The sequence below is a fragment of the Cyprinus carpio genome, chromosome B13, assembly GCF_018340385.1.
Source record: "Cyprinus carpio isolate SPL01 chromosome B13, ASM1834038v1, whole genome shotgun sequence".
NCBI classification, from domain to species: Eukaryota; Metazoa; Chordata; class Actinopteri; order Cypriniformes; family Cyprinidae; genus Cyprinus; species Cyprinus carpio.
The window spans coordinates 13,554,562-13,572,688 of NC_056609.1; the positions used below are offsets into that span (position 1 = coordinate 13,554,562).

Here is an 18,127-nt window from a genome sequence, read left to right on the forward strand (position 1 = left end):
AAGTATGATGTCACTAAGTGCCCAGTATTTTCAGCTTTCAGTCTTTGAGGATGACACGACTTAATTCTTTGTGATACAGTTTCATTTTGCACATCAAAGGCGTAATGTGAAATGAAGTAGTCAATTCAGGGCACTAAAAAGATTAGGTCACCACTAAATCCCGCTGTACTCACTATAAGATGCCTTTCCAGCGGGACGCCCCTCTGACAAAACAACCTGTGACAGTCTGTCAGCGTATGAGAGGGTGGACAGTAAATAAAGTGCTTGGTACATCGATTTTCCCTGTGTTGTTTACACATTGTGTATCATATCAGTGTTTTTTTTTTATTGTTTTAATGTATGTTTTATTTATTTTTGTTTCAATTCATTTAATTAAGGCACTTTTTTCTTTTTTACATAATTTTGCATATTCTCAATAAAGGGGGGAACAGCATATTAAAACCAGTTTTTGTTTAATTTCGAAGTGGAATTGTGTGTTGTATCCAGCTGAAATAATTTGATATTTATCAAGGGATGCTTCGATATGGAAATATACAAAATGGTGCAAAAATACATTCTCCAAATTGTATGCAAAGAAGAATCTAAAACTGCAAAGAAGCAATATAAGCTAAAAAGGATAAACACAGACAGTCATACTACCATTACACATATTATAGCAATATTTGTAAATAAAGACGTTTCATTCTGTATGGGACATATTGGAAACGGAATGAAGTCCAGTGCAATACATTAATACAGATGTTATCTTAAAGGGTTTTGAGTGAAATCTATGGATCCAGAGCCAATGTTTTCCATGACTTTGCTTGTTCTCTCTTATAATGCTCCAGCTCCTGAGAAAAAAGGTGCTAATACATTTGTGTGGCTGATATTCTAATCAAAGTGCATTCTAATCTAATCTGGATCTTTTAGTCAATTATATTTGGCTTACTTTCTAAAAACACGCTGTAAACTTTTGATTCAAAGTCGACCACTGTGTAGAAAATCATTCAATTATGAAATTACACTATTTTTAAATCTTACTTAATAGCATAATTTAACATGTTTTACTCTAGAATTTGAATGTACAAAACTGCAATCTGAGCAAGTGAAACTGTGCAATAGTAACCCTCTGTCACATATTGGCTGATTATTGCAATCACTAAGAATTCAGCCATAACAGTCTAAATCCAAGTAGGTGAGAAGCTACTGAAGGACAGTGAGTGTGAGGTGCAGGGTAATTCTCAGTCACATACTGAACTCTAAAGTAAAGCAGTCTGGAGGATCAGTTCATGGCTACAGTACAGTAATAACTCTTGAGTCAGTTTTATTGTGGGGTTGTATATATACACACATGACTAGAGGTTACTGGAAGACACTGTACTGAGGGTCTTTTGCAGTATCTTTCAGCTCCTTACGTTCCTTGGTGTTCTAAAGATAAAAAGGTCAGGGGTCAGGCAGGCATTATTAAACCATTACTTGTTGTTTACAGAGGAAACCATACCTCAGGTGGGTAGGGAATTTCATTTAAATTTTTTTTTTGGTAAGGTCTAAGGGGTTTTTGGCATAAAGAGACCCGATATCAACATCAGTGTATTGTAAAGAGACTGATACATTCCATTTCAAGCCTCATTTATAGCATTTATGTGACTCTCTCACACCAGATAGTCTTTGTGGAGGACTCGTGGGACTCATTGTTTGCCGGATCTGGATTCTCCTGTATTTTGGAGTGAGGCACACACTTTTTCCACCTGACTTCAAGCTGAAATCAGCAGACTCTCCATGGTCTCCCACAGAGCACTGGGTTTAGAAACATCCAGAACAAGTACTACAGACAAAGAACTGTAAAAACAAGCGCATCTGATTTGAATTTTTGGCATTTGGAACATGCATGGAAGTTTATTCCAACAAAGAATAAAAATTCTGATATTTCTGAGAATTTAATCTAAATTCTCAGGTGACCTTGTTTCTTCAGTAGAACACAAACGAAGATTTTGCACTCAAACCGTTTCAATCTTTCAGTCATATAATGGCAGTCAATGGGCTCCACGGCTTTGAGAGTATAAAAAACATACACAGACAAAACCAAATTAAACCCTGTGGCTCATGCTGATACACTGAGGTCTTAAGACATGAATTGATCAGTCTGTGCAAGAAACTGAACAGTATTTATATCATGTCTTACCTTAGATCCACCGCAATGTCTGAGCGCGTTCACAACATCCGGCATGTAACACATGTACGTGTTCTGGCAAAGTAGACGTAGATATATATACTGTAAGTAGATGCCTCGTTAGTGACTCTATAGTTTCTATGGGCCACGATACGTTCCAAAATGGCAGATTTATCTGGAGCGGTCGAATAGGGCACCTATACATATCTATGATAAAAGACAAATGTGCGGAAGTGATCTGTCGCACACATACGTTACTCATTATTTGCACAGTGCAGAGAGATTGCAGACGTGTTTACTGGCACTGCGATGATCTAAAGATATTTAGAATTACAGGTCACAATGGAAGACGATTTTGATATATGTATGCCTGCAACATATCGCTCAAAACACTCAGACCTAGAACTTACAACTGTTTTGGACTGTTTGTGCTTGATATTCTTAAGTTAACTGTGAATGAGATACTCACATAAAGCTACAGCATTCAGCATGCCAGTATAAGGTGAGGCACCCATGGATTGGTAGATTATGCCAATTCGGTCCTGCACAGCACCTTTTGTCACATCCTCATCCAGCTTCATGAGAAAAAAAGCAATAAACAGGCCGTAGATGAGATTCTGAGAGAGGCGCATGAGAATGCCCATCCTGTCACGAGACATATTACGCACGGTCCGCCTGTGTGTGTCAGAGAGAAGGAAATACATGAAAAGTGTTTCATTAGGTAAACTATGTGCTTCATGTGGTAACATATTAATTAATGGCTTTTATGTGATTTATTTTAATGGTCAGGTCAGGCAGAAATAGCTCTTATTAGAGTATTTTCACCCTTTTACAGCATCCTTTTAGTAAAACTGCTGGAAGTAAGGCTTGTCATGGCAGTTTTACCTCAGGAGGACATTCAGTTTGGACAGGCAGTTGGGGGACCTGAATGGGATCATGGGTTTGTCTGCTCTCTGGCAGCTTTGACCGATCTTTCCCAGCATGCTTTTATAGATCTCTGAGCTCTGGTAGGCCGATGTAATGTCATGCATGCGGCTGTAGGTGGCGGCTTCCCTCTCACTGCAGCGTCTGTCCACAGAGGTCAGTTCAACTGTCAAATAAAAGAAGGATCACTCAATAAAAGCAGCTATATTTTTAGATATTTTATTTCTATTTATAGCAGTAAAGATAAATGTTTATTTTTTCTTTACTATAGGAACACTTTGAAAACAGGCTAATTGTTTCATGTTCAAGCTTCTGTAGTTTTGACTAGAGGAACACTTTGAAAGTAGTATAATTAATTTGGGTTTGGTTTGAGTAATAGGGGGTGTTATGTCAACTTCTGATGTAGTAATATAAAATTTATTGGGGTTGCAGTAATAAGGCCAGTTCCCCTCGGCTCATGATTGCTATTCTGTTAAAGATCTGCTATATATCTTTCAGTTGTCTGTCTTTGTATCATGAGGGCTATCACAATTCACGGTAAATTAATATAATTCACCGCACTGAATGTAAAATCACTGTATTCATATGCACCATGGTGAAGACATACAATAAGGTCCCATTAGTTAATGTTAGTTATTGCATTAACTAACATAACTAACAATGAGCAATGCATTTGTTCCAGTATTTATTGATCTGTTAACAATAGTTAATAAAAATACTTGTTTTATTTTTGTTTTTGTTGCTTGTTAATGTTTTATCTGGTGTTATTTTTTTAAACGCAGGCAAAAGACAGAAAGATATTTTTTGCTTTTTTTTATACTCTCATTTTATTTTTATTTAAAAAAGGCTGAAAGCCAGGTGTCTAGCTTTTGAATGAAGTATTTTTAAAGTATCTTAAATAAAATGTTCTTGTAAATTAAATGTTTTGTTTTTCTGTCTTATTTACTGGATAATGTGAATAAGACAGAAAATATTAATATTCACATGTATAATATTTATATTATACATGTAAATATTTATATTCATATAATTTATGTTATACAATATATAAATATATTTAATATATATATGTAACATGTCTTTCATATATATATATATATATATATATATATATATATATATATATATATATATATATATATATATATATATATATATATATATATATATATATATATATATATATATATATATATATATATATATAATATATATATATATATATATATTTATATATATATATATATATATATATATATATATACACACACACACATGCATGAGTGTGTATTTGTATATACATAATAAATATACACAGTACACATACTTTACATATATTATGTAAATAAAAACATTTATTTTGGATGCCATTAATCACAGTTACTCTTTTGACATCACTAATATATATATATATATATATATATATATATATATATATATATATATATATATATATATATATATCACTAATATATATATATATATAAAACATTTTAAAAGTGAATTTTGATTCAGGTTACCAGCTCTGAGCATTAGTTACTGCAACGGCCATCTTTACAGCTCTAAGTGTTTTAACTGAATGAGCTCCAGAGGCATCCGCTATGTCTACTCACCCTGAAAAGTTCTGAACGGGGCTGATGGATGGTCACAATGACTATTGGATCTCTTCTGGCCAGGTCAGCCAGCAGCACCACGATCTGATTAGCTGTCATGCTGTCCAGTCCTGTGGTCGGCTCATCTAGGAGAATCACCTCTGCAATGACGTAACAACAGGAGAAGAAATAAAACAAACGAGAAACTTTCTACAAAGTCCACTTTCTGCCCTTTGAGAGACAACTTTGAGTGTCTTCTTAATTCAAGTAATTAAAGCAATTAATAGATTTCCCTTTGTCTAAAGTTAGAGACAAATTAATTGGCTGATGAATTCATTTACTGCTTGATTGGAGAAGGCAGCAGATGAAAGCCACTTATAATTGCTGGTTTGTGTTCAGTTTGGAGTGGCCTCAACTAATCCATAGTCCACGGTCCCAGGAGACCCAGATAAAGGATCCAAAGGGACCCTTAAAGACCTCAGTTTAATATTAAAAATGTGATAACCCCCTCTGCCACTTTTAATATTCTACTTCAGTCCCTTTCACATTTGTCCATTCCTCAATAATCCTTCGAGGGGCTTTGGGTTGCTGTGCTGGTCGCTCTGCATTTAAATATCACTTCGTCTCTCTGATGTGCAAGCAAGGAATGAACACACTACACTGTGTTCGTACTCCATACATAAACAAACATTATGCTATTATGGGTTATTATAAAGATGTCTCAGGCAGGTCAGAGGGCAGCTCAATTGGGTCCTGAAGCAGCTGGCTGGCAATGGAAACCCTCCTTCTCTCTCCAACAGAAATGCCTGGGAAAATGCGGCCTCCAATCACGCTGTGAGCCACATGTCCCAAACTCAGCTCTGCCATGACTGCAGCTACCTATGACAGATCAAACAGGGATCAGCTTATTAAAAATATGAGTAATGATGTCTCCATCATAACTGTATGAAAGTTAAAGTATCTGTAGGTATTTGAGATTTCTATATGCATTTCACTTTAATCAATTTTCATGACCATATCTGTCAAATATCTTTGCTCACCTTTTTGCGTATGGCCTCAGAAGAGTGTTTTCTCAAAGAAAGCTGAGCAGTGTATGTCAGAGTCTCCTCCACAGTCAGATAGCTCAAGAGATTGTCACTCTGAGAGAAAAAATATTTAATGCAAGCATTCAAAATAAAGCTAGTTATTTCTACATAAACAACAATGCAATTAGCCTTGACTGGATTTCCCATACATTGATAACTCCCTGCTTAAATACTGCTGTGATGCACTGTAGGAGAAACAAGTGGCTGTGTAAAAAGTTCTGCTAATGAAATTTATATCCAAGACTGCAGCATTTTTCAGAGAGGCTGCTATAAATGAACATGGCATCTGAGGACTAATTTGCTGTTTTCATTCCCTGCTGTTTTATTTGAGGTTAGATTCATTGTGGGTTCCCTCTATTTCATACTCTGGGGGTTTCCTTAAAAATTTCCTTACACTCTTTAAAAATATGCTGATTGTTGACATGCTAAAATACATAGATTGAATCATATGGATATAAAATAATGGATTTGAATGCACTAAATGTTAAATTGCTTGTTGTCAATAGCGTGATCTACTGAAGTCTACATGTCATACTAACAAGAAATTATAGTGGTGGCCAAAATGATTAGAACGCTAGTATTTTTTATCAGCTAAAAAATGGTTTTAAGTCAGTTGTTTCTATCATTTGCTGTAGTGTCAGTAGGGAATTTGCCTAAAACTTTTAACAGTACTGTAGCTTTGCAGGTAGGTTTCTTGAAGCAGCATCTTGGAGACATTGCCACGTTCTTCTGGATTTAGTCTGTTTTAGTTTGTTCTGTTTCTTCATGTCATTCCAAACAGACTGGATGATGATAAGATCACATCTCTGTAGTGAGCACTATCAGACTCAAATCTAAAATCTCACTAGATTATTACAATTAATGTCAAAATGAATGTTTGGAAATGTAAACTGATATTTCCTACTGACCCACCTTATATTTAGTTAGGTTTAATTTACATTAAAACCATTTTTAGCTGCTGAAAATACTAGTGTTCTAATAATTTTGACCACCACTGTATGCGGACTTTCTGCCCTCATGTTGTTCTAAACCTGTGTGACTTTCTTTCTTCCATATGGAGCAGAAAACTGTACGGAAAAGATCAGTTTGGTCAGCTTGGTCAAGTACGCTCCTCTTAACTTCACATACTTCTAGCTCATGAGACACATTCATTTAATTACTGGATTAGATTTATAGCTTCTTTGCATCTAAATTTAATCTGTAGAAATGACCTGCAATAATAGCCGTCTGTCCATGCTTCTTTAATTTTCTGGAAGATACACATGAATAGCTCTGAGGAATAATGTAATGAACTCATGTGTAACGGCTAATTTCAGAGTTAACTCTGCAAATGAACTTTTCTGCAAACTTTACTGTGTTTGTTTAAGTTTGGTTGTGACAGACTTGACCTATAGTTACCTAGCCAAAAGCTTTTCATCTATATATACGTTCTAGTTTCTACCGTTGACCAAAGTTCAGTCACATGTGGCCTGTGATATTTAGATATTTAAATATTAATTTACTGTAATTTACTTCTCCTGTAATTTACTGTGTAATTACCGTGTAATCTGTGATATTTTCTTTTAAAATGCAGGATGCAGGATGACTGATAGGGGATGGAGTATATATTGATAGTGGTATAATAAGTTTTGGTAATACAATATTTGCTTATTTGTAAATCAATATAAATTAAAAGTCTGTACTAATCTTTAGCTGTCAGTATTTTTAAATTCATACCCCCCCCCCCCCAAAAAAAAATACAAAAATAAAAAATACCTCACCTGGAGCACATAAGAGAAACAGTCTTGGACCTGCTCTGCTTTTAGCTTTCCTCCATTCACATAAATCTCTCCAAGGAGTTTACCAGAATTCCCGATTCGTCCTGCTACAGCATCTAACAGAGTGGTTTTTCCAGAACCTTGAGAGAGAGACAGCAGTAAGCTTATTAACCTTTTAAACTTATAAACGTCCACCATTCACTATTAAAAAACCATTGTGAAATACACAAATGAACAAATATAATAAAATGTTTGTTTATTTGCAGATCATAACATATGAAATGTCTGCTCACTTACTGACTAGTGCTGGCTAAAATTATTAATTACATGGTTCATCAATCAAAAATTTCATATAATGAACTTAAGTACATTACTTTTATTCAAGCAAAATATCATCAGTAAGCTTAACCTTTTGATATGATATCATAATATGACACTGATGTTTAAAGAAATATTTTCTGGATTACATAATGTAAGTTGTTTAGTATGTTGCCTTGTTTATTCTAATGCTTACTGTTTATTAATTTCTGTGTCTTAATAATGCATGTACAGTGAACATAGATCGGTGAGAATATGATTTGTAATGTTTTTATTTTGTTCTGCTTCTTTTGTTAGCAGTCATGCTCTCAAACTCTCAAAGTAAATAAACAGAAAAACAATATTCATTCAAATCTTGCCATTCACTATTAAAAATAATATCATTGTGAAATACATAAATGAACTCATACTGTAGCTAAATATTTAGACTGTATCACTATGCATGTTGTGGGCTCTGATATCAAATTTGTTAAAACTCTGTGCATCAGAGTTATTCTGCTTTGAGTTCCTTCCCCAGAATTCCCATTATCTGCCCACCGTACACATGAAATGACACTTGATTCAGTATCTGCCTTGTCCATTTTTTCCTGAAAGATGAAAGGTCCCACCAGGGTCCTACATGTTCACTGTAACACGCATAAGCAAACAAAAAATGTTTACGAAATGGTCACAAGAAGTGGTTCCAGTTTGTCACTATTTTGTATGAAGCTTCAATGAAATAAAAACTTGATAAAAGATTAATAGCCTAGCAGTCGTATAATTGTTGCCAAAGATAAAGTCTTTATATAGTAATTTAATAATATCTGATTGCTTATGGCATTTAAACTTTTATTCACTGATCGTTTCATGTTTATAGCATGCTTAAAGACTATAATATGCTGATAACTTTGATAAATCTTGCCTTTGATTTCCTGGATTATTATAAGTGGCTATTCTACAGAATAATTTTGCTTAGTCTAGAAATGTAAAACTGTTTAAATTTGGTCATCTGCTAACATTTTGGCACATAAAAACATCTTTTTAATTTAAAATAGCTTGATTTTGACACTCTGTTCAGATTAATAAATGCATTTTTATATTAAAAAAGTGATTTTTGAAGGTTTCAGGCTTTACTGGAGGGCATTGGAAAACTAAACGTTAAATTCTTAAATATTGACATCTGACAACAGCTGTTTGGTCATATACAGTACATATATCAGGTATAGTTGTCTGTTAGCAGCTACACTGAACATAAGAAGCTCCTGGACACATTCAGTGTGTGCTGGAAATAAAAACATATGTGTTTGAAGAGTGTCAGTTCATTAAGAACTTAATAGCAGGTTTACCAATAATCAGGTGCTAAATTTTGCATAACTTGACTGTGAACTGACACCCATTTTATTGCTTTCATGTCAATGCTGTATTCTCACCTCACATTTTTGACGCTCAGGCAACATGACAATTCGACATAGTCCCAATTTGGTTGGGACGTTCCCATCTCTGACACCACCTTGTAAGATCCATTTAACCCATTATTCTGTAAAACATCCTGCATTGAATATAACTGCCTCATTGTCTCGCATCGATGGTCAAACAAACGTCAATATTCTCAATGTGACAGATCCACGTCTTCAGCTGTCTACAGTAAATGCTCCAGCTCATATTGCACTGATGAGGCTGGAACCATAAACTCTTATCAGTGGAACTTTACTCCATTTGCTATATAGAGTCGCTTCTCTCTGCCAAATCTCCTCAGTTTTTCCCAGGACAACCAGAGGAGCAGGAACTTCTCTAAGCGGGACGCCAGACCAGAGGGGCATAGACCCCTTTCTACCACATCCACCATGTCAGACCAGAGTGTCTTCTTTTCAGAAGACAGCTTCGGCTCTACAAATGACAAACAGAACAGGGTGAGTTCACCATGAACTAAGACTACTCAAGCAATCGACTCTCAAATGTAAACTATATTCATAGGATGTTTATTTTGTTTCCATTGTATAACTGTTGTCTTCATTTACACATTCATAACAAGAGTATAGGATTATATATATCCTATTGATTTTCAGTGAGGTCATTTAGGGTGATGCTGTACAAAAGCCTCTGTTGCATAAATGAACCCTGAACCACGTAGAAGACTCCATTTCTCTTATCTGTTAACATTTGATAAATCTGATAATTAAAATGTGACCGAAATCAGTTTATGAGCGGTGTAATCTTAATTAAGCCTGATAAACCTTGAACTAAAAGTACTGACTAAAATACCAATCGTAAGTGCATAAAGTGTATTTACATGTAGATAATCGTGTTGTCAAACATATGGGTATTATACTGACATTTGCACTTTATTATGTCTCAACAGACACAGGGTCAAGACATTCTTTTCTCATCTCCAGAGGAGGACAGCAGTCTGTATTTTACTTACAGCGGAGGTCGCAATGACGTGGAAGTCCGCAATCTCAACTATGAGGTTTTTTTAAAGTTTCAGTTTCAAATTTATTTTAGGAATACATGGCCTCTCGGCCCATAGCTCCACAAAATCATAATGACATGGCAGATAATCTTTTCTTCATTCCATGAAATATATACAATGCCAATCTTCATGCATACCCCAAATAACAAACACTTGACACATCAATACAAACATCACCAACAAGAACAAGATCAAGTATTTATTACGCAAATCCTCATACAAAGAGCAATCATACACATACATATATATACACACACACAAATTTTGTGCAAAATTACAAAATTATTTGGCTATTTTCTAGTGATGGACTTGTTAAATTAACAAAGTAAAAAAGTTGGTTTAAGAACAGTTGAAGAATGGCTCAAATGTTTTTAATTATAAAAAATTGTAAATAAAAAATGCAATACTAAGTTCTTATACTTCAACCAAATACAATAATTTTCCAATCAAAGCTAATAAGTCGAATCTAGCTAATTAATTATAGGCCAGGTTTCAAGTTTTATAAATAGGAGTGTCCCTGCTCAGCCCATATAGTGAAAAAAAAAGACATTTGAAATGCATTTATTTTGTGCTATGTATACTACAAATATTTACATATTTATGTGCTTAATAAAAATACATGCAGTTGTCTACTTTTAGTATGCTAAACTGGTATACTTAAAGTCTGCTAAACTGGAACAACTAATTTTGTTCTTAACACATTTTAATTATACTGAAGTAGTGCTGAAGTCCTACTAAAAATATACTGAAGTATATTTGGTTGTGCTAAAGTGGAACTATTGCAAGCATACTGTACTTCAGGTACACTTTAAATATCTTGCATTTAAAAACTGATATTATAAAGAGATCATACATTCTAATTAATAGTGATATTAAAACATTTTTAGGCATAATATTAAGAAATGCACAATGTGATATCTATTTATATTTTCCCACAGGTGGACATAGCTGCACAGATACCCTGGTATGAGAGGCTGTCAGAGTTTAAGATGCCCTGGGAGATGCACAGCAACAAACAAACAGTCATTAAGGACCTAAACCTACATGTGCACAGTGGCCAGATGCTTGCTGTCATTGGCAGCTCAGGTAGGCCTATGTCAAACCTTAGTTTGCCTATACTGTATGTGCAGAATTCTTAAACAAAGCACGTTATGTGAATAAAAGCATCAAGGAAGCCAGAAAGAAACTAAGTTTGGTTTCTAGGCTGTGGGAAGACCTCCTTACTGGACATCATAACATGTCGAGATGAGGGTGGCACCATGAATTCAGGAGAGATTCTGATCAACGGCAAACCTTCCACACGTTCTCTGGTGAAGAAATGCATTGCTCACGTGCGGCAGGATGACCGTCTGTTACCGCACCTCACAGTGCGCGAGACGCTGGCTTTTGTGGCCAAACTGCGGCTGCCTGCGCACTTCACCCAGAAGCAGAGAGATCAGCGGGTGAGGAAGTCAGATCATGTGACTAGTTAAAGGTCATGCGAGCGTGACTTACTATCAGACCTGTCTGCTTGACCTGCACAGGTGGACGATGTCATCGCGGAGCTGCGTCTGAGGCAGTGCGCTCACACGCGCGTGGGGAACGACTATGTGAGGGGGGTGTCCGGTGGAGAGAGGAGGAGGGTTAGCATCGCTGTACAGCTGCTCTGGAATCCAGGTGAGTCTATACACATTCAACATAGGTGTGAAGTGAAGAAAGGTGCCCTATTGTCCCCCTTTTACAAGAGGTCTCTAATGTCCCCAGAGTGTGTATATTAAGTTTATCTCAAAATACCCCACATATAATTTTTTATAGCTTGTTGAAACTGCCACTTTTAGGGTATGAGCCGTGACACATATATGTTGCACAGTATTGGCGTTCCTCAATGAATCAGTGTGTTCGAACGAATCGGTTGAGGACTCTCTTTTAAACGAATCGATGAATTTGACTCAAAAGTTTTGTCGCCACCTACTGGCGAGAATCTAATCACAATAAAAGACTATAAAAAGTAATTAATAAAATAACTTTAAAATGATAAAATAATAATGAAATAATAAAATGTAATGACATCTTCCACCTCTGAAACAATTTTTCTTTTAGTTGACTTCAGTTTTTAACAACCTACTCATTTGCTGTTAGGTGAAGTTTTACCGTACAGACTGTTAAATACTCTATTTCACGTAAAAGTAGATTATGAAAGCAAAATGGGTTGCAAACACCACTTCATGCATATTTTTAAACACCTTAAATAATAATTTCATTACTTGAACTATATTACATGAACTAAAATAAAATATAAAAAATAAACATTTTTAAATTTCAGCTCATTACCAAGGCAAAACCTCTCATTTAAATTTTGTTTAACTTGTAGTAAATTAAATAAAACTTAAATAAAAGTAAAATAAACTATAGGCTATATATTTAAAATAATAATAATAATAATTAATACAAATTTCAAAAACACAATAAAAATGATTAAATTACTAAAAATGAAAATGGACGCAGAAAACATAAAAATAAAAACTAATTCAAAATATTAATAAAAACTATAAGAATATCTCATCATACTGAAATAGCATTTGTCAAAACCTTTGCTTATGTTTTATATGTGTTTCCAGGTATTCTTATCCTAGATGAGCCTACTTCAGGTCTAGACAGCTTCACAGCCCATAATTTGGTGATTACATTGTACCGTCTGGCTCGAGGGAACCGCCTGGTGCTGCTGTCAGTCCATCAGCCTCGTTCAGATATCTTTCAGCTCTTTGACCTGGTGGTGCTCTTGTCTTCTGGTTCAGCCGTGTACTGCGGTCAGGCCAAGGACATGGTACCTTACTTTACTTCTCTTGGGTACCCGTGTCCACGATACTGCAACCCCTCTGACTACTACGGTGAGTGGGACAGAGAACGGATGTCTATAGTTGAGCATGTGGTCCAGTTGTTGTGTCCGAACTGTGGGTTTCTCATGCAGTGGATTTAATAAGCATTGATCGGCGCAGTCCTGAAAAAGAAGCACAATGTTTGGAGAAAGCCAGGATGTTGGCAGCCCAGTTTGTAGAGAAGGTGAAGAACACAGAGGATTTCATGTGGAAATCAGAAGATTGTGGTTCTCTGGCGCTGGATGCCCCTCAAAGGTAAATTTAAATAATCATATTGGTACTTGTTCTTAAATCTTTCATAATAATCTCTCATACCGTATAAATAAAAAAATAAAAAGCACAAGAGCTGATGATACATTTTCTACTCCAGCAGTGTTCCTCCTGAATCTGTGATCACAGTTTCCAAACAGAAGGATCACCTGCCAGGAAAACTGCAACAGTTCACAATCCTAATCAAGTAAATAGTGGAAAACACTTTTTATTGCAAAATTTGGGTCTTCTGAATGGTGTTTCCATTACACCCCTGTCATTTTTTAGACGGCAGGTATTTAATGACTACCGAGATCTGGTGACGCTGGTGGTTCATGGTCTGGAAGCCTTGTTGATGTCACTGCTCATCGGTTTCCTTTATTTCGGGGCTGGGGATCAGGGTCTTTCTGTCCAAGATACGGTGGCTTTGCTGTACATGATAGGAGCTCTGACACCCTTTGCTGTTGTGCTGGACGTCATTGCAAAGTGTGAGTAAATTACAGAAGATTTCTTTATTTTGGTGTCCAGTGACATAATACTGTATGTTGTTTTTCACAGGTCATTCAGAGAGAGCCATGCTTTATCATGAACTGGAAGATGGCATGTATTCAGTCACCTCATACTTTTTTGCCAAGGTAAATAAACTGCATTATGTAAGAGCTTCAGGAATGATAGTGGTGTGCATTACATTAGATGCATGACTGAACAATGTGCAATGTTATTGTACAGCATTTAATTTCGGTTCTTGGATTCGATTGGCTGTGCGGTGTGGTGCTCACAGTTTGTATCATTCCACTTGTCCTTGTTTACATGTTCCAGACAAACTGTCAGTTTGTGCTTTAGTAGTGTGGATTGTTCAGTGACTCTTTCTTTGAGTTACGTCATTAGTAGGTGGCGATGAGTGAATGTCTTTCTGACATTTGAATCATTCAATCAACCATTTTGTTTAAACGCACCAATTAATTCAGGGACTAAACAGCAGGGTTGTTATTATTAATTAAATTTAGAACTATTAAAAATTGTTTTTGGTATGTGAGATAAAGCTGAAGTAAAACCTTAATATTAGATAAAAAACTTTCAAGATTAGATTAAACTTAAAAACTGCTTTCTAACAAAAATTAGAAATGTTTGCTGGACAACTAACTGAAATGAGCTGAAATAATAAAATTACTAAAACTAAAATTGAAATAAAGTTATAATAATTACATTAATTAAAAATAAATATAAAATGTAACAAACACATAACAAAATTAATAAAACTAAAGTTAAAATAAATGCAAAAAATATACAAAAATAAGGTTAATCCCATATACTATAATATAAATGACACTAAAATAAAACAAATTACTGTTTTTATTAATGATTTATTGAATAATTCCCTGAATTAATTCATTCAAAGATACTGATTCATTAGAGAAAAAAAAAACACTGCTATAGTGTTAAAAAAGTAACTAGCAAGTGTGTCTAAAATGTAAGCACTCTATATTTCTCTATATACAGTCTGTTGAATTTGATAGACTTTAACCATTCTATTTATTAGTAAATAAATGTTTCCAGTAAGACCCTTAGAAACAGACATTTTGAACATAAGTTACATTTGATTTACATAACATTTACATAACAGACAGGGGTGAGTGACATGACAGGGGTAGGCCATGAGTTGAATATTAGCTCCTGATTGGGTATTGGACTTTGTCAGCTCTTGGTATTAAAGGAGATACTTCAAGCTCCAGTGTCTCTTTCAGGTCCTTGGTGAGCTGCCAGAGCACTGTGCCTTTACGCTGGTATACGGTGTGCCCATCTACTGGTTGGCTGGGCTCAACAGCGCTCCTGACCGCTTTCTGCTCAACTTCCTGTTGGTGTGGATGATGGTGTACTGTAGTCGCTGCATGGCCCTATTTGTGGCGGCCCTGCCAACATTGCAGACTTCATCTTTCATGGGCAACGCTCTCTTCACGGTCTTCTACCTGACTGCTGGCTTTGTCATTAGTCTGGAAAACATGTGGCTGGGTAAAAGCATCATTGAGCATTTTATTTCAGATTAACACTAGATTTAAATCTGCAGGAATTTTTTAAAAAATTAACCTAGATTTTCATCACCAACATTGGCGTCTTGGTTTTCTTACATATCCTTCATGCGCTGGGGTTTTGAGGGAACACTGCAGGTTCAGTTTCGTGGGACTAGAATCCCAATCGCTATTGGAAACCTCACTGTAGAATTCGATGGTATTAAGGTGAGGAACGCTGACATAGAAATCATATAGATGTGCATTTTATATTAAAGGATGCCATTACATTCTCAACTTTGTTTTCAGGTTGTGGAGATGATGAAAATGAACCAGTATCCACTGTATTCCTGCTACCTGGTGCTTATTGCTGTTGCTTTTGTTTTCATCCTGCTCTATTATCTGTCACTCAGATTCATTAAACAGAAGTCCAGTCAGGATTGGTGAAGAGGACATATAAATGTAACATTTGACTACCGTTAACTGCCGCTGGATGGCAGTAATGTACTATGTTTCAACACTCTTTTAAGTTTACTTAATTGTTTTTTGGTTCTAGTAAACCACCAGAACTCATGTTTGGTAGATACCTTTAAACAAATTTACTGCAGCATGTCACAGTGTAGATTTCTTTTAAATGTATTTACTTTTATTTTCTTTTGTAAATCAGAATAGTTGTGTATGTATAATATTATTATTGAACAGTGCACTCCACTACAGGAGCTTTGAAAGCTTTGTTAAAGATTAAGTAACTGCTTTTATTATTATTATTATTATTAATATAGTCACTGCACTGGTGCAACATTCTGATCAACAAAGGATGTATTTGTTTGATTCCACATGTCTATTGTAATATTTTAAATGCAGCATGATGTTAAACACATTTCAGTCTTTGAGAGAGAGAGATAGAGAGAGAGAGAGAGAGACTATAACCAGAAGAAAAATAAAGAAAAGAAGAACTACTGATCTGATGTTTCAAACATTACTTGTGTTGAGCAATTAAATAAATAACACATGGTTAGTGTCACAGGAACAAATTTATCCTGGAAATGTTCCAGTCTTGCACAACAGATGTCTCTTTAAAAAAGATGTCTGTTATTTGGTATCAAAATTAGGAGAGTGATGATTATAACAAGTCGAAATCATGAAAAAAGACAAAAAGTCATAATTTCAATAAAACATTAAAGTCTAAGAAAAACAAGAATGACAAGTCATAATCATGACATGAAGTATCAAAATTATGATCGTGTTGATTATGACAAGTTGAAAAAAATCATGAAAAAAAAGTTTAATGATAAAAAATGAAAGTCTAAGAAAATAACAAAAGTTGCAATAATGACATGCCAAGTCATAATCATGACATGAAGTATCAAAATTATGAGAGCGATTATTATAAGTCGAAATCATGAGATAAAAAGTTGTGACATGTCAAAATTATGAGATAAAAAGAAAAAAAAGTCATAATTTTGACATGTCATAATTTACTTTTTATGTCAGAATCATCATCTCATACAATTTAGAATTTTTTATTTTATGACTTATCCTATAATCCAATAATTTTACTGTTTACCACACTGTTATTCTTCTAGCTATTTACCTAAAGCGGCTAATTAATCAAATGTCTCGCACAATCACACGTAAAAACTGAATTCCTGTTGAAAAAAATGATTGTGGATGAAGTCTTTCTAAATGTACACAGATGTGAGATTTGTTAGGGTCTGTGATAACGTGAGGTCTATAAAAATGTTATGTATGACTTGTTATGGATCAAATCCAGTGATCAGCTTTTTTTCATCTAATACAATGTTTATGTGTTCTTATATCCGTCACTATTACTCCGCCCCTCTGATGGTCATAAATAGGGTGGACGAGTAGTCTTAAAATATCTGACAGGCAAAAGTATAAGCAACAAAATGCTTGTTAAAATGAAGGACGTGCTTGTATAATATGCTAGTATAAGTTTCTGCAAAGACAAACAAGGCAGATCCATTTGAAGAAGTCTATTTCAAACTGTTTTGATATCATCATTTATATATAATTTTAAAATGTAATGATGCTACTGAGCTTGGTAAGAGCTCTTGAAAGATAAAGTCTTCCCTCTATGGCATCTCATCAGCTTTTACTGTGCCGGCTGCATTTGGCTTGCACAAATCCTCTCAGCATGACAGTCTCCTGAGCTTCCAGAAGAGAACTCAGCGGCCACCTCCCTTTGAGACAGCCACTGCAAAAAACAAACACTCAAACATGCAGCAAAGTTACATAATGTTATAGAATAATAAATGCTGCTGTTGTTAATGTTCAAACCAATGCTGCTCTTTCGAACTTTCTATATTGAAAGCATCCTAAAAATATTTGTATTAAAGAATACTGTCATGAGAGGGGTTAGAGGTCAAACCCATGCTAGTAAACAGCAGAAAAGAAGAGCTGGTGCTCCAGCGGTCATTCCAGATCTCTAGAGACTTCAGCTGATAGCCACTGGATGGCAGCAATGTCCTGTTCGTTTCTTTACACACTTTTGTTCAATTTGGCAAGAGATTATAACTCAGCTTTGGTAAATATCCATAAACAGCTTCTCTTTGTTGCAGTCTAAATGTTTATTTATTTAAACATGTAGAAGATTTGTCTGCTTAAGAAAGTTTGTGCCAATTTGGCTATATCAAAAATCTTTTGAAAGAAAAAAAAAAGTGTTTTAAAAGCCAGATAATGTGTTTTTGCGCTTTTGTTAAATCCATGACAGCTTCCATGA

At 35.1% G+C, this 18,127-nt stretch overlaps 3 protein-coding genes across 15 annotated transcripts in view; 2 read left to right on the forward strand and 1 right to left on the reverse strand.

Annotated features, from left to right (window-relative positions):
* The window catches only part of LOC109091087 (centrosomal protein of 170 kDa-like), a 40,713-nt gene extending 40,280 nt beyond the window's left edge, over positions 1 to 433 (forward strand). For all 13 annotated transcript variants that reach the window (XM_042736699.1, XM_042736705.1, XM_042736697.1 and 10 more), the window contains one exon: positions 1 to 433. This exon is cut by the window's left edge and continues 1,257 nt beyond it. The gene's annotated coding sequence lies outside the window, so the exon portion shown is untranslated.
* A 1,146-nt stretch (positions 434 to 1,579) lies between these two features.
* Positions 1,580 to 7,705, reverse strand: LOC109091088 (ATP-binding cassette sub-family G member 5-like). Its single transcript, XM_042737679.1, has 7 exons — positions 7,511 to 7,705; positions 5,706 to 5,804; positions 5,412 to 5,544; positions 4,687 to 4,826; positions 3,515 to 3,553; positions 3,035 to 3,249; positions 1,580 to 2,824 (listed from the first exon to the last, which is right to left on the reverse strand). The coding sequence occupies exons 1-7, from the start codon at positions 7,703 to 7,705 to the stop codon at positions 2,596 to 2,598; spliced, it is 1,050 nt and encodes a 349-aa protein (XP_042593613.1). The 3' UTR covers positions 1,580 to 2,595.
* Positions 7,706 to 9,556: 1,851 nt separating this feature from the next.
* Positions 9,557 to 16,183, forward strand: LOC109065452 (ATP-binding cassette sub-family G member 8-like). Its single transcript, XM_042736712.1, has 13 exons — positions 9,557 to 9,714; positions 10,164 to 10,271; positions 11,213 to 11,360; positions 11,478 to 11,716; positions 11,798 to 11,930; positions 12,872 to 13,141; positions 13,222 to 13,384; positions 13,503 to 13,586; positions 13,667 to 13,866; positions 13,937 to 14,013; positions 15,124 to 15,388; positions 15,485 to 15,612; positions 15,694 to 16,183. The coding sequence occupies exons 1-13, from the start codon at positions 9,649 to 9,651 to the stop codon at positions 15,829 to 15,831; spliced, it is 2,019 nt and encodes a 672-aa protein (XP_042592646.1). The 5' UTR covers positions 9,557 to 9,648; the 3' UTR covers positions 15,832 to 16,183.
* The last annotated feature ends 1,944 nt before the right edge of the window (positions 16,184 to 18,127 follow it).

Coding starts and splice junctions, on each gene's coding strand:
- LOC109065452 (XM_042736712.1), top strand. CDS start 9,649: ATGTCAGACCAGAGTGTCTTCTTTTCAGAAGACAGCTTCGGCTCTACA. Junction 11,361..11,477: donor TGCTGTCATTGGCAGCTCAG/GTAGGCCTATGT, acceptor TTTGGTTTCTAG/GCTGTGGGAAGACCTCCTTA. Junction 13,867..13,936: donor GCTGGACGTCATTGCAAAGT/GTGAGTAAATTA, acceptor TGTTTTTCACAG/GTCATTCAGAGAGAGCCATG.
- LOC109091088 (XM_042737679.1), bottom strand. CDS start 7,705: ATGGTGGACGTTTATAAGTTTAAAAGGTTAATAAGCTTACTGCTGTCT. Junction 4,827..5,411: donor CCAGCTGCTTCAGGACCCAA/TTGAGCTGCCCT, acceptor ACGTCATTGCAG/AGGTGATTCTCCTAGATGAG. Junction 3,554..4,686: donor CCCGTTCAGAACTTTTCAGG/GTGAGTAGACAT, acceptor GATATATAGCAG/ATCTTTAACAGAATAGCAAT.